Raw genomic sequence first — 15,230 nt, forward strand, 5'->3', positions numbered from 1 at the left:
GTTTGAGCCATTTACAGAAACACTCCATTTTGCTATTTGGGCTCTAAATGAATAGAATATCTTTAACAGATTCCTGTGTCTCATCCTCTGTCATTTATTTTTTATTAATACCTCAGCATTTATGTAGCTGCAGGCTATCAATATTCTGTAATAATGATCTGTTACTAATTAGAATCTTGAAAGCTATGAAGAAAGTGATGTTACTCTATAAATGGTTATATTCTTTCTACAAAGAGCTGTTGTAATATTAAAAATCACTTTTATTGTATTTAGTCTGAAGGAAGTTGTGGTAATCTTCAAAAACATGAAGTTGTAATTACATCTGTAAAAGTTTTGTTTTGTTTTTCTCCTTCTCCAGTTTACCAGATCCAGAACGGACACATTTTATGTGGGGCTTTAGCAAGGTAGGTCTAGAATGTTGAGTATATCTGAGTTTAGTTTTGAATATTTCTCTCCAAAATAACTTAGAATATCACTATCATTTTTTTAAAGGAGTTGCTTATTGCAAATTTGAAGCATTAGGACACAGTTTTGCAAGTTTACAGTGTCAAAATAATGGAAAGTCTTTTCAGTGCTTGTGAAGAGCAGCACAAGCACTTCGTAAACATTTTGCTTGTAGGAGAAATTGCAGAAAATTAGTATTTTAGAGCACTTCGGGGAAATTATATTTAACTTCTGTGCCAAAGGTGTGCAGTCTACTGGTGGTATCTTTCATCTGTGGTTTCCCACCTCCTCTGTCTTCTGAAACAGAAACAAAGCTGTATTTGGGTCACTAACACCAGCATGGTTTAGTAGACAAAGTATGGGACTGTGGGACAGGAACACTTGAGTTATATTCCTTATTCTGTCACTGATCTGCTGGTTAACGTTGGTGAAGCTACTTTATCTCTCTGTCTTAGGTCTTTTCCATAGGTGCTGGAACTTGGGGTGTTGATGCACCCCCTGGCTTGAAGTGGTTTCCATCATATAAAGATTTACAGTTTGATTCAATGGCTCTCAGCACCCCCACTATACAAATTGTTCCAGCACCTCTGGTCTTCTCCATCTCTAAAATGAGGATAATAATTATGTACATGAATATTATCAATTGGTCAACTAGTTAGTGTGTATACAGTGTTTTGAAAATATAAAGTAGTAGTAGTGTTTAAAAATCCTATATATATATAAAAAATATAATTTTGTACAGTTTCAGGGCTATATGGGCTTATTACATTGGGACAGAGTTAGCTAACATGGACAGATAGACATAGTTTGCCGTCGTGGTTGGAAGTGCCCAATGTACTCTGCATCTTTTAGCAACAGGCCCTTCATTTCTTTAAAATGTAGGTGTACTAATAAAGCTACTGAGCCAGTTCCATAAGAATGCTAGAAAATGTGTGTGATGATTAAATACCACATCACCAAATACCAATTAACTAACAAAATTTCAAGACAAAAAGGCTTTACTCTTCCATCCTACTTCATTTTTGAAGGAAGGATGCACTGTTCAAATATTAATTTGTGGTACTTTTGATAGGTGTAAAATATATAGCATTAAAAAAACTTACATTTATAGAACTCTGACTTCTTGTTTAAACTTGCAAAAATCAGGAAATGTCAACATCACAGTTGTACACGCAACTTTAACTCTGCCCCCTTAGGACTGCATTCATGATAGTCTTTAGTTACCTGAACACACATTATTCGTCAGATACAATATAACATCATTCAGCATTTTTTCTAGAACCTCAAACCCGTGTTCTTCTAAAATAATTGGGATCTGAGCCTCTGGATTTGACTATAACTGCAGATATTTAAGGCATGCAAAATTTATTTAATATTGCAAAAATCGTATAAACTATGTGTTTCGTCACTATGGCATTATCTGATGCAAATGTAACTGACTGTAAAACAAAAATTTCAAGAATAAAGGGCACAATCAATTCATATAATCATGGAACTCCATAGCCCAGCAGTTACTCAGTTTTTTCATTGATTGAACAGCAGAGATGCACAGTTCTGTGGGAAACATTACCACGGGGTGGTCTGATAGTAGAATGAGCTCTCAGCTTCTGAGTAGCTTCACGCTCTCAGTGGCAGACGAGAATTTATTTGGAGTTTTGTTGCAGGAGGTGTGTGTGTCTGGATTTTTTGTTTTTGTTTTTTGTCTTGTTCAGTAAGACGGCCATTTCCCTAAACGTATTAGCCCACAACAGTGTCATTTGCAGTCTTGCTTATGTATATTTGAACTGGGCTTGTGTGTATTTTAATGTGACTAGTGCCATGAAATTGTCAACTGAAATTCCTTGAGCTTGATCCTGCATTCTCTACTCAGGTAAAACTTCTATTGATTTCAGTAGGAGCTTTGCCTAAGAAGGAACTCTAGGGCTAGAATCATAAACTGAAAAAATAATTACATAGCACTTTTTCCATCAGTACTTAACAAAGGTCGGTAAATATAATTATCCCCATCTTTCAGGTGGAGAATCTGAGATACAGGCAGGTTAAGTGAGTTGCTCAAGGTCATATCACATTAATGACGGAGCTAGGAATAGAACCTAGGTCTTTGTGGCCTGTCCACTGAACCATGTAGCTTCCCAGTTAGGTATGCAACAAGTTTACATAAATATAGTATATACTGTTAGCTACACAATTTTGGAAGTATTCATTAAGGCAGGAACTGCTGTTAGCAAGATCACCCACACCTATTTCCAGGACTGGCATTTCAAACTAATTTCTCCTCGGTACTTATCTAGTTGTCCTATATAATGTAATTCTAGGACACCTGTCTCTATAGTATGCATCTCCTTTGTGCATCAGAATGAGAAATGTTCCCCCTCCCTTTTAACACATGTATTATCCCCTGAGATAAAAGGAGCAAAACTGGCAGTGTGGTCCAATTACAGTCTTTAAGTATAGATGCAGAGTGAAATTGCCGCCTTCAAATGTACACTTGGATTTGTAACTTTTCTTTTTGCCTTCTAAGGATTTTGGTATGTGTGGTATCAGAGTTGGAGTGTTGTACACCAGAAGTCATGAAATTCGGAAAGCCGTGAATCAACTGGCTGTTTTTCATGGGTGTCCTGGGCCTGTTCAGTATGTTCTGAGCCAGTTTCTTAGTGATAGAGGTTAGCAAAACAAAAATATTCCCATTTTCATTGTTGTTTGTTCCATGATAGTTGGAAATAAAATTTAACAGAAATATGACAGTTCTTCCTTGTTTTGATAGATTGGCTGGAGAATGTGTATTTTCCTACCAACAAAAGAAGACTTAAAGAAGCACGGAGTATTCTTGTGGATGGTCTTGCAGAGATTGGAATACCTGTCCTCAAAAGTTCAGGAGGATTATACATATGGGCAGACTTCAGAAAAGTATGTTGAAGGCTTGGGAGGGGATGGGAAAGAGGGTTTAAGAAATTAATGCTGCCAACAGTTTATTTTTATGTGAAAGCCTCAAGGCTTGTGGTAGAATTTTTAGACAGATATTCCTGTTCTCTTATATTGTCTATTTTTCATTGTACATTAGAAATGATATTGCAATTTGGCAAATGCGAAAAAGCCTAGTGGATGGCAATTCAATTGAACACATACTGTAAAACTATGAAATAAAGGAAGTTTCCTAAAATGTTCTATTAAATATAGAACAGCTAACTTTAGAAGGCTTCATGTTCTGGTAGATAAGGTGCTGGACTAATAGTTGAGCCATGGGGTCTGGTCCCAGCTGTGCAAGTGACCTGCTGTATCCTTGGATAAGTCACATAACCTCTCTGTGCTTCAGTTTACCCATCAGTAGAATGAGGAGAAGGAGGAAGATATTTGCTCACCTCTGTAAGATTTACAGACAAACCTCTCTATATAAATGTATGCAGCATAAATCACTCTAAAATATGGCTAGAGCAGATTGGTGGAGAACCTTGCTCTACCACGGACTGTGCTGTACCTGTTCTGCAGATGGATATGCATCTCTAGCACTGTTAGTAAACAGTATATCCACATAAAACATTTAACTGGAAGAATCACAATAACATTTATAACTAACAAGCCACAATATTTTGAGATGTGACTGTTTATCATGTTTATTATGGTAGTGCCTGGGGCCAGCCAAGAATGGGCCCACTTGTGCTAGGCACTGTAAAAAACATAAAGAAACTGTCCCTCACCTGAAAAGCAGACAATCTACATAGACAAGATGAAGAGTAGGGAAAGGGATATCACATACAAGCAGAGTAAACAATATTATGGCGGCAAACATAAGAACAGCCATTCTGGGTCAGACCAAAAGTCCATCTAGCCCAGTATCCTGTCTTCCAACAGTGGCCTACATCAGGTGCCCCAGAGGGAATGAACAGAACAGGTAATCATCAAGTGATCCATCCCCTGTCGCCCATTCCCAGCTTCTGGCAAACAGAGGCTAGGGACACCATCCCTGCCCATCCTGGCTACTAGCCATTGATGGATCTATCCTCCATGAACTTACCTAGTTCTTCTTTGAAATATTGTGTTCTGTGATTTTTGCGGTTTAAATCCATTCAATGAGGTTATGTTAGGATGGGATTAGCTAGATGGAAAGACAAAGATCCAGAGGACTTTAGGAAGGGTTGGTGATTCTGAGAAGGGAGTAGAAGGGGTTGGAGCAAACAGCGCAGGGGAGAGAGAAAGTTCATAGTGAAAACTGCAGAAAGCAGTCTGATATCTTTAGTATCCTTGTTCAGTCTCTGCTTGAACTGCTTTCTGCAGCTGCTGTGCATGCTTCAGTCTCCAGCGGATAAGTTTTCACTACAGAGTTAGCTCAGGCTCTGATTTTGGTATTGCCCCTCACCCCCATGTCTATCCACATGTAAAATCCTCTCACACAGATTTGGTGTTTTCAACTCAGGCTAGCTGGCCCAGCTGGCATTTGGCTAGAGCCCACATGCTGCTTTCACTCAGGGCATGGCTACTCTTGCAGATGTAGAGCGCTTTGAGTTAAACCAGCCGTCGTAGAGTGCAGCAGGGAAAGCGCTGCAATCTGTCCACACTGACAGCTACAAGTGCACTGCAATGGCCACATTAGCAGCTCTTGCAACAGCCACAGAGAGCAGTGCATTGTGGTAGCTATCCCAGCATGCACATGGCTGTAGCGTGCTTTTCAAATGGTGGGAGGTGGGATGGAATGTGACAGGAAGTGTGTTGTGTGTATGTGAGGGGAGAGAGAGTGGGTTTTTTGGGGGGCTGAAAGCATTTCAGCATGCTGTCTTGTAAGTTCAGACAGCAGCAAACCCTCCCTTCCCCCCGCCTCTCTCTCTCACACAGAGCATTCCACAGTAATGGTTGCTTTGTCTCGGAGCAGATAAGCATGCTGGCTGTCAGAAACGGAGCTTTCCAAGGGCATATCCGCATTCCTGCAGCCATTTCAAAACAATGAGAAGAGTGGCCAATTGACTTAATGGGATTATGGGACTTTTCCGGAGACTGATCAGAGCACAGTAATGCAACACCTCGTTCACACTGACATTTCAGCCAAGGCGCAAGAAGCATTAATCTTCTCGTCGAGGTGGAGTACCAGGAGCGCTGTAGCCGTGGAGTCAGAGCGCTCTACGCGCCTTGCCAGTGTGGACGGGTAGTGAGCTAGGGTGCCCGGGGCTGCTTTAATGCGCTGTAACTCGCAAGTGTAGCCAAGCCCTCAGGCTAGTAACTGCCCACTTTACAATGAGGATGCAGGCTAAATCACTCAAGTGCTGATAGTCTTCCAGTGCCTTTCCACAAATCCCTGTGTTTCCAGAAGGACAGACACATTCCTCCACAATTCACTGGCAAAGAATCACAGAGCAACTTAGTTTACTGCAGCACAAAGAACCATAGGATATGACAGAAGTCTTAGTGCAGTGAGTGGGTGAGCGCAGCACCAGTGAGGACTCAGAACCTCGGGTATGGCTTTGCAGTGTTGCTGCTCACACCTGGGCTAGACTAATTTGGGTTCTCAGACTCTGATACCAAGCACCTAAGTTACTTCTGCACTGAAGACGTACCCTGGCTGGCTCCTTCCTGCTGTTTCTTTTTCAAAGGCCATGTGGCTGTGGGGAGATGCTGCATGGGTCCTTTTGCCCCAGATAGCAGTCTGGCCTACACAGTATGAACACGTAGAATGGATCTCACAAGTTTATGCAGTTTAGTGGGCAAAGGAATTACTAAGAAGCAAGCTTTTGACTTGTTTTTCAGAATTGCTGAGCACCCAAAACTCTAAGATAAGTTGGTGGGAGCTCCAGGTGTTCAGTAATTCTGAACATCAGGTCCTTTTCTGCTTTAGCCTTCATGTGGAGTATACTTTGTTGCAGTAGTTCATTAATTTGAGGTTGTATTCCAGTTTTCTTAATGCAGTTTTTGTTTTTCCTCTCTTAGTTCCTAAAATCACAGACATTTGAAGCTGAAATGGAGTTATGGTGGAAGTTCCTTGATGAAAAACTCCTCATTAGTCCGGGAAAAGCCTTTTGCTGTTATGAGCCTGGATGGTTTAGAATGGTCTTCTCAGACACTGTAGATAAGATTTACTTGGGTAAGCTGGGTGTTACTTTTATCATAAAATAATATGCATGTTCTAATAAAAGCAAACAGCATTCTGGGATGTTATCAGCAGGAGTTTGTAAGCAAGACAGAAGTAATTCTTCCACTCTACTTTGCACTGATTAGGCCTCAGCTGGAGTACTGTGTCCAGTTCTGGATGCCACATTTCAGAAAAGATGTGAACAAACTGGAGAAAGTCCAGAGGAGAGCAACAAAAATGATTAAAGGTCTAGAAAACATGATCTATGAGGAAAACTGAAAAAATTGGGTTTGTTTAGTCTGGAGAAGAGAAGACTGCGGTGGGGACATAACAGTTTTCAAGTACATAAAAGGTTGTTGCTGAAAGGGTGTGTGTGAAAAATTGTTCTCGTTAACCTCCGAAGTTAGAACAAGAAGCAACGGGCTTAAATTGTAGCAAGGGAGATTTACGATGGACATTAGGAAAAACTTCCTGTCTAGGTAGTTAAGCACTGGAACAAATTGCCTAGGGAGGTTGTGAAGTCTCCATCATTGGAGGTTTTTAAGAACAGATTACACAAACACCCATCGGGAGTGGTCTAGTTATTACTTAGTCCTGCCTTGAGTGCAGGGGACTGGACTAGGTGAACTATTGAGGTCCCTTCGAGACCTACACTTTTATGATTCTATAGAAAGGTGATACATCTCAAATGTTCAGTTCAAAACTTGTATTTCCTACTGACTTGTGAAGGCAAGAGGTTTTGGGCCATATTCAGACCTTGTGTAAGATAGTGCTGGTCAATTAGTCTGAATTTGTAGATCCAATTTTAGCATTATCTACATGATTTTTGTTCACAGTTGTTAGGATAAGTCTATATTTTTAGTTTATAATTGGTAGAATATAGTTACTGAAGGCATTGAGCATTTTTCTCTAAGAGACTAGGGTAATTTATTTAGTTGTTGCAACATAAAGCCAATTTTGAGAGGACTGTAACATGTAGGATGGAATAATTTAACAACCAAAATACAAATCAATAGTTTTGAAAAATCCAATAACTCTGATTGAATAAACACATTAACTTCTGATAGTTTATTTAGATAAGCACTTTTCCATGAATTATTGCTATCATAAAGGAAAAATTACACACATATGCACAAACACACACACACAACCTAAAGTTTTTCGCAAACTGTGTTAATAATTACACTTTAGAAGAGTGTTTAAACTGAAATAATTTTATAACGGTAAATTACTTTTCATGCTCATATTCTTAGCGTTTAAGGCTAAAGCGGACCACCAGATCATGTAGTCTGACCTCTTGTTTAGTTTCTGCCTTAAACTCCGCTTGATAGATTAAACTAAAGTGGCCAGTCTCATTTCTGGTAATTGTGTACTAGCGTGATTCTCTTGTTTGGGTTTCTAACACTCCAGTGGAGCATATATGTCGTGGTGTCTGATACATGGCTCACAACTGAGAGTGCCAGTCTTATGTCAGACTGTCAGAAAACAGGGTAGACAGCCCCTGTGACCCAGGCTGCCTGGGGTAGCCCTCACTGAAAATGCCAAGCTCAGGCAGGCTGCAAAATGGAGAGCAGATACTCCCAAAACTGGTGGTTTACATTGAAGTAGACTCACCAGCCAGTCACAAACTGTGCTCCTGATTCCCTACACTGGTTATCAAGAAGCTAAAAAAAGAAATCACACAGCCCCCTTTATTGCATTCCAGTTCTCTGGCTCTCAGTCAGTACCTAGGTGTAGTAAGGTGAGGAGTTACTTAAAAACTCTTCTCACTATTCAAAATGTTCTTCTGAACCCCAAAGGGCCAGCCATATTAGGTCAATATTAGGTTGGATCTTACCCAAAATACCACACTTTCAGCCAATCCTTTGGCATCTAAAACTAAAGGTTTAATATAAAGAAAAAAGAAAGAACAAGAAGAGTGTTGTTAAATGGTAAAGCAGTCGGATACTTACAGAGACTTCAAAGTCCATATATCGGGTTCTTAGCCGCACTGGTGAGTTTGCTGGCTTGAAAGTCCCTCTGGAACACATCCACAGCTTGGATGGGTCATTCAGTCCTTTGTTCAAAGCTTCATTTGTAGAAAGTATGAGAGGGGTAGCCGTGTTAGTCTGGATCTGTAAAAGCGGCAGAGTCTTGTGGCACCTTATAGACTAACAGACGTATTGGAGCATAAGCTTTCGTGGGTGAATAAAGGTTACTCCAGAGGTAAGAAGCAGTAATGAAGACAAATGGAGATGTTGCAATTGACTTTTATATTCTTTTGCCCTGTGGCTTGTACTTTCTGTATCCACAAACACAAGCTTTACAGCACATGGCATGGTAAAGTCTTAGAGTTCTGTCCATAAGCATACCACATGCCTTGCTGACTCATAAGGTGTATTCCCTGGTTCCTTTCAGTGGGTTAATTGTACCATTGATGACCCTTGATGGACCATCCAACAGGCTAGGCAGTGCCCTGATGCCAATCTGTCTGGGGGTGTCACAAGTTTGGAAATACAGATATACCTTAGATATCTATAACTCATAATACAAAGGTGATACAAACATATAAATAAGATTATCATACTTGGCAATTTAGAACATTTTTGCAGATACCTCACACGACATATCTGGCCAGATTCCTTAAAATTTTATAACATTGGTATCAACAAGATCATAACAATACCATATTCCATACAGCGTCACAGCACATACTGGTGGTATATTCTATAATTAGATCTTCGCAACCAGTAACAAGCATGCATTCCTGGAGTACTATATTAGCTTTACTGTGGAGCCACCGACAGTCCCCTTAGGTTCTCCAGCGTATATTGGCACTCAGACAAACTGGACTTTGGTTTTAATAACGTTGTATTCAAAAATCACTTCACATAAGGATCTTCCCACCCCAAAAGGTTGGTCACTTACCCCAGGTCAGTGGATACTCTGGATCTCACACCAAAAACAATGCTGATAGCCAATCCTTTAGTAAACTAACTAAGATTTATTAGCTAAGAAAAGAATTGAGTTGTTGAGAGATTTAAAGCAGATAAAGTACATAACAGGTGAGTCAAAGTTTGTAAATTCAAATGATAGCCATGATATGATATATGCTAGTTTCCCATAAATCCCTCAGGGTTGCCCAAAATAGCTGTGGGGACCTGTCATGCATCCGGAACGCCCTCTGTCAGCATCCAAATAGATCAGAGATGCAGATTTGCTCCCAGGGTTCCAGTCTGACAAGTGTTTTCAGCACCGCACAGCTCTTGCTTTGTTGACTAATTGCAGACAAAGTTTTTGGATTTCACATTGTTGAATGTAAAGTCTTATGCTTTGAAGTTAACATGTTTCTTCGTTTACAGTTCTTAGGCTTTCAGTCCTGTTTAATGGGCCATTCAATTGCAGAGCATACATAATGCATTTAGTTACAGCAATTCATAAACAAGGCTTCATTAGTTTTCATGCAGTTTTACACATTAAGTAGTAATTTCTCATCTAAAAGCTAATACACTTTGTACTTAGTCTTTAATCACAAAGATAGTAACCACAGGAAACAGGTGAAGACAATAACATTAGCATTTCACTAACTTTCATGCATTTAGAGCAAAGGTAATTTACCAGACATATGCCATGTACATGTAATGGGGTGACATCCCCCTTTGTTCTATCCTAACCAGTGAATTGATACACTTAGTGCTTCCTTGGGGTTGTAATCTGAGTTGGCTGGCTGGCTGTCAGCGCCACAATATAAATAGGTTTCAGAGTAACAGCCGTGTTAGTCTGTATTCGCAAAAAGAAAAGGAGTACTTGTGGCACCTTAGAGACTAACCAATTTATTTGAGCATGAGCTTTCGTGAGCTACAGCTCAAGTGAGCTGTAGCTCACGAAAGCTCATGCTCAAATAAATTGGTTAGTCTCTAAGGTGCCACAAGTACTCCTTTTCTTTTTACAATATAAATAAGAAAACTACTTTTCATAGTAATTAAAAAAACATGATTTCTCTCTGTTATGGAGGAAAGCTGGTTTGATATGAAGATATGTAATGAGAATTGTTGGAACGCTTTGGCATTAGTAAACATCTAATCTGTTGGTTTATGTAAATTAAGGTCCTGATCCTGCAAATGCTTAAGCACATGCTTTGCTTTATGCATGTGAGTAGTATTCTGAAATCCTTAATGTGACTATTCTTACATAAAATTAAATGTATTTTTGCAGGATCAGGGCCTAACCTGTCCTTCTAAATTTTCATGAGTAAGGGCCAAATCCTGCAATTTCTTTTCTCAGACAAAACTCCTGTACAATTTGAGTAAGATCTTCTCTACACTGAAACTGAAATAGCTACATTGGTTGTAGTTGTTGTTGTTATTTCAGATAAGAATGCCCTATTTTGGTAATTCTTAAATTGGTTTTAAAAAATCTATTTACAGTAGGACGTTTTTATTCTGAAATGAGTACTGACACACACTTGCACTGAAATAACTAAAGGTGTGAATTATAACAGAGTTTAGTGATTTAAATTGCAGTGGCCACGTAGAAAAGAAACGCAGGACATAGATCTATGGATGTGAAATCTGTTGAAGCTTTGCAGCTGGCTACATCATCTTGTAAATTTAAAAAAAAAACAAAACTTTGTTTAGTAAAAATAAGCTTTTCATGAACTGAAGTCAAATACAAATGTTTTCTTGACTTTTTTTAAGTTCCAGTGGAAACAGTTATTACATAAACTTTTCCTGCAGAATTTGCATTATTTTGATCATGCATGAGAACCAACTTGAAAATCAATGTAAGTTGAAAGTGAAAATAAAAAACCCTGAAATTAATCTATTTATCCAATCTGAGAAATTTAAAAAGATCATTAGTGGAAAAATAATCCTGCAATCTGCATCATATGTGGTAAAGTAATTTGAATTTTAAAAATTCTCTTCTAACAATCTAAGATGTTTAAAGTATCGTTAAGGACACTTTCAACACCACTGCTTTCCTTGAGAAGACACTTATACTGATGTGTCTTTCTTTTTACAGGTATACAGAGACTTGAGCAAATGCTGCAAACTGAAACTGCTGAACCAGTTGCAAATAAAACATCTGCTGAAGATGAGTTATCTAATTCAGAAGATGAAACTTCAGTGAATCACGCAAATACATCATTAGATGGAGTTTCAGAAGGATACTCAGACATGAAAAAAATTGTTGTCTGTTAAAATCTTATCTGAAATTAGAGACTAAACAAAACATGATATAGCATGCTTGTGTTTATTAAAATTGTTACTTTGGCTGTAATACTATAGGACAGTCTCACTTTGCCGTAGCCTGTGGTTACTAATTTGCAAGCTGGACTGCTAGAATATTAGTAACCTGGCCCCTATCCTGATTTTAGCCTCTATTCTAAAAGCGCTAAAGCCCACTTTTTAAGCATGCTGTTAAGTACCATTAAAGTCAGTGGGTCTTAAGCATGTGCTTAAGTGCTTTGCTGATTAGAGTGGGTGTGCTTACTCAGGGCCTTAATGAATCTTCAACACAATATTTTATATTATGGAGTATATATTTTAATCAGAAGACTGAAAATGTTGAACTAGCTGATACTGGTTGTCAAATTTTACTCAGTTTGTCAGTTGACAGACAGATGTGTATATAAAATCTACATGGGGACTTTTTAAGATGGTTAAAATAATTCAGACATGAGCTTTCTGAATATGCACACCAGTGTAAATACTTGTTTAGGAAATATTCAGTTTTTTGGCTTCCATGTTTCCTTTCAGATGTGTAAAAAATGCTTATTTATATATTATAATATTTGCATCTTTTTGTTGCAAAAACATAAGTCCTTTGGATCAGTTTTTCTCATAAAATATAAATGTAAATAAATTTAGAAGTATGTCGTATGCATTTATTGTGTTGGACCAAAGTTTAGACCTATATTTGTAGATTTAATTCATAGCTTTATTTATTTTAGGAATGGGAACGGGGAAATTGAAATTCTCTTTTACAGAGAATCTCAATAGGAACAAAAGGACTTTCCATAGCATTTAAAATCCCATTATAGGTGGTGGTTGTCGTGCCACCAATATTTAGACAAACTTAACACTTTCCACTATAAATCCTGTCTTTAGTTGCCCACCCTTGCACCACCCCTTCCTCCTAAGGCCCCACCCTAACACCGCCCCTTCCTCCTGAAGCCCCGCCCCCCATCGCTTGACCTTACAGCCCGCAAAAGTGGGAGAGCATAGCCCGCGCACTTTTAAAGGGGGTGGGCATAGCCCCCTGGCCCCACCTGTTCCGGCGCCCCTGGCTGGGGTAGAGAGGCGTAAGTGCACTGGATCCTGGACTCTCAAGTTGTAACATTCCTCTGACTACTATCTATTAGCTGTGAATCCCACTGGCAAATGTCTCTTCACTTTCTCACGAGGGTCAACATGGGTCCACATAACAGAATTTCTGTTTTGGCTTGGGGGGTGGGGTGGGGAAGTGGCTGCTTTTTAAAAATATAAGAAATTAAATTTTAAAAGAGACAAAACATTATGGTTACAAGGTCAAGCAGTCAAAAGTTAAGAAATGCCAGAATTAAGGCACCCTGTGCAGTCTTAATGTAGCCCCCTTGTGCATATGCACAATGGATACAGGCTTTACATGATCATATGCTACTTTTCCACAGGACTCTGCCTCATTCAGTGCACAAGATGGATGGTGCTCACTGCATGGTTTAATATAGGAGTACTTAACTTTGCATCTTTAATGGTAGGGATTTTTATGTAATACTAATATAAGTAGGCTTGGAAGGATTAGATTTTTAGCAGTAAATGCCAGTAACCATCAATTCCATGGTACACACAGAGACCAATGAAAAATTGTTTCCATCAATAATAATTGAAATGTACAGATAGGCAAAGTAAGAAAAATGCTGCTTGAGAACTTATTAGCGTTTGATTTAAGAATATTTTATAAATTTGGATATGTGATGACAACGTTTTTAAGTTATAAAGCTTTAACTTTTTGAATCTCAACATCTACTGTTAAATTATTGTCTGACCCTCCCAACTATTTAAATTGATTTAAAACAATTTAAAATGCTTAAAACTCAAAACTTTGCACAACTGTAATCATTTAAATGGATAAAAAGTAAAATTGCATAAAAATAAACATTGATATTATCCGCTGAAATTATTTTTTTTAAATTAATTCTGCCAAGCCTAAATATAAAGTTGCAGACCAAATTTCTATAGTCAAATTGATTCCTTCAAATCCTTAAGGGTTGCAATTTATTGTCTAGCTAGAAATGTATTTGCTTTTCAACTAAAGAGATAGTTATGTTGGAATCTATCTGCTATTTAACAGCATAGGCTCTCCAAATTATAGCTCGCTAGTCAAACAGCTGAATTAAATTACCAAAAACCACCAGGAGTCCTTGTGGCACCTAAGAGACTAACAAATTTATTTGGGCATAAGCTTTCGTGGGCTAAAACCCACTTCATCAGCCCATTTAGCCCACGAAAGCTTATACCCAAATAAATTTGTTAGTCTCTAAGGTGCCTTTTCGTTTTTGCTGATACAGACTAACATGAATTAGCTGAAGCCTGTATTAAATTATTCACTCATGTGTGTCAGTAGTTATTCATACATATATTTGCCCAACAGGGTTTTTTTAAATAATCTTCACATTTTTTGCATAATGAAAATGAAATGAAATGAAAATGAATGAAATGAAATGAACAATTAGCATTTAAAAATATCAGGAAGGTAATGTATCCTGTAACATCCTGCACTGCTAAGAGATGAGATAAAGAACTTTTTTTTGCTCCCTTGGAAGACCAACCAGCTGTCATCAAGTGAATCTGGGGTAGCTTGTGCAACAGCATGTTTCCCTCACAAGCAGTGACTTACTCAACCCCATCCCAAAGGGCGCTGCCATGACAATTGACAGTTTGAGGGAGCTAGTTTCCTTGGGTGGCTGTGGGAATACATAGTTCTCATTTTCAGGCTCGCTCTTGCTGCAGTGGGTTTGCCTCGATTCTGCAGCTTCAGGAGTTAAGGATCAGCCTTGTCTGACTGGAAAGGGCATGTGATCAGCACCAGGTGCTTTAGAGGAATGGGAGCCCTATTTTAAGCAGATGTGGGATAATTTTTCCCATCATAGGTCTCCACCTGGTCTCTAATAGTTTGAGATTAGGTTAAACCCTGAAGCATGAGGTTCACTCACCCTTCCAGAATTATTATTGTTAGTTAAAACAACTCTACATATTCTTGATATCTATATAACTATCCAAACCCTTTGTGAATCTTGTTAAATTCTTAGTAGGGATGTAAATAACATTTAAAAAAGTAACAGTATAACCGATTAAACTTCTATTGGTTACACATTTAAACATTTACCCGGGGAACTAGGGTGCAGGGGGTGCTGCAGCATCCCCGCATTTTACACAGGGCTCCGCTGCTGCCCCCACATCCAGGGATCTCTGCAGCTGCCGCCGTGTCTGGAGCTCTGATGTCACCCATGCCGACATCCCGGCTGCCAGCCCCACACCTGGGGCTCTGCTGTCGCCTGGCATCCCGCAGCAAAGGCAGCAGCCGGGATGGACCCCAGCTGTGGGGGCCGACAGCCCAGAGGGACCCTAGCAGCCAGGAGGGACCCCCGCCATGGGGTCAGCAGCCCAGAAGGACCCTGGCCAGGTGGCAGCTGGGACCCTGGGCGGAGTTTAACCATTAACAGAAACCTGTTAAACTCTTTCACCCCTAATTCTTAGCCTCAATGACTTCC

General features: G+C 39.2%; 1 protein-coding gene across 1 annotated transcript in view; it reads left to right on the forward strand.

The window, feature by feature from the left end:
- LOC141983148 (1-aminocyclopropane-1-carboxylate synthase-like protein 1) overlaps positions 1-12,229 on the forward strand; it is a 30,436-nt gene extending 18,207 nt beyond the window's left edge. The window contains exons 10-14 of the mRNA XM_074945925.1: positions 359-404; positions 2,966-3,107; positions 3,209-3,351; positions 6,358-6,511; positions 11,501-12,229. Of these exons, the coding sequence (XP_074802026.1) occupies positions 359-404; positions 2,966-3,107; positions 3,209-3,351; positions 6,358-6,511; positions 11,501-11,679 (664 nt within the window). The 3' untranslated portion in view covers positions 11,680-12,229. The remainder of the gene's footprint in view (positions 1-358; positions 405-2,965; positions 3,108-3,208; positions 3,352-6,357; positions 6,512-11,500) is intronic.
- The last annotated feature ends 3,001 nt before the right edge of the window (positions 12,230-15,230 follow it).

Source organism: Natator depressus, chromosome 2 (genome assembly GCF_965152275.1).
Source record: "Natator depressus isolate rNatDep1 chromosome 2, rNatDep2.hap1, whole genome shotgun sequence".
NCBI lineage: Eukaryota > Metazoa > Chordata > Testudines > Cheloniidae > Natator > Natator depressus.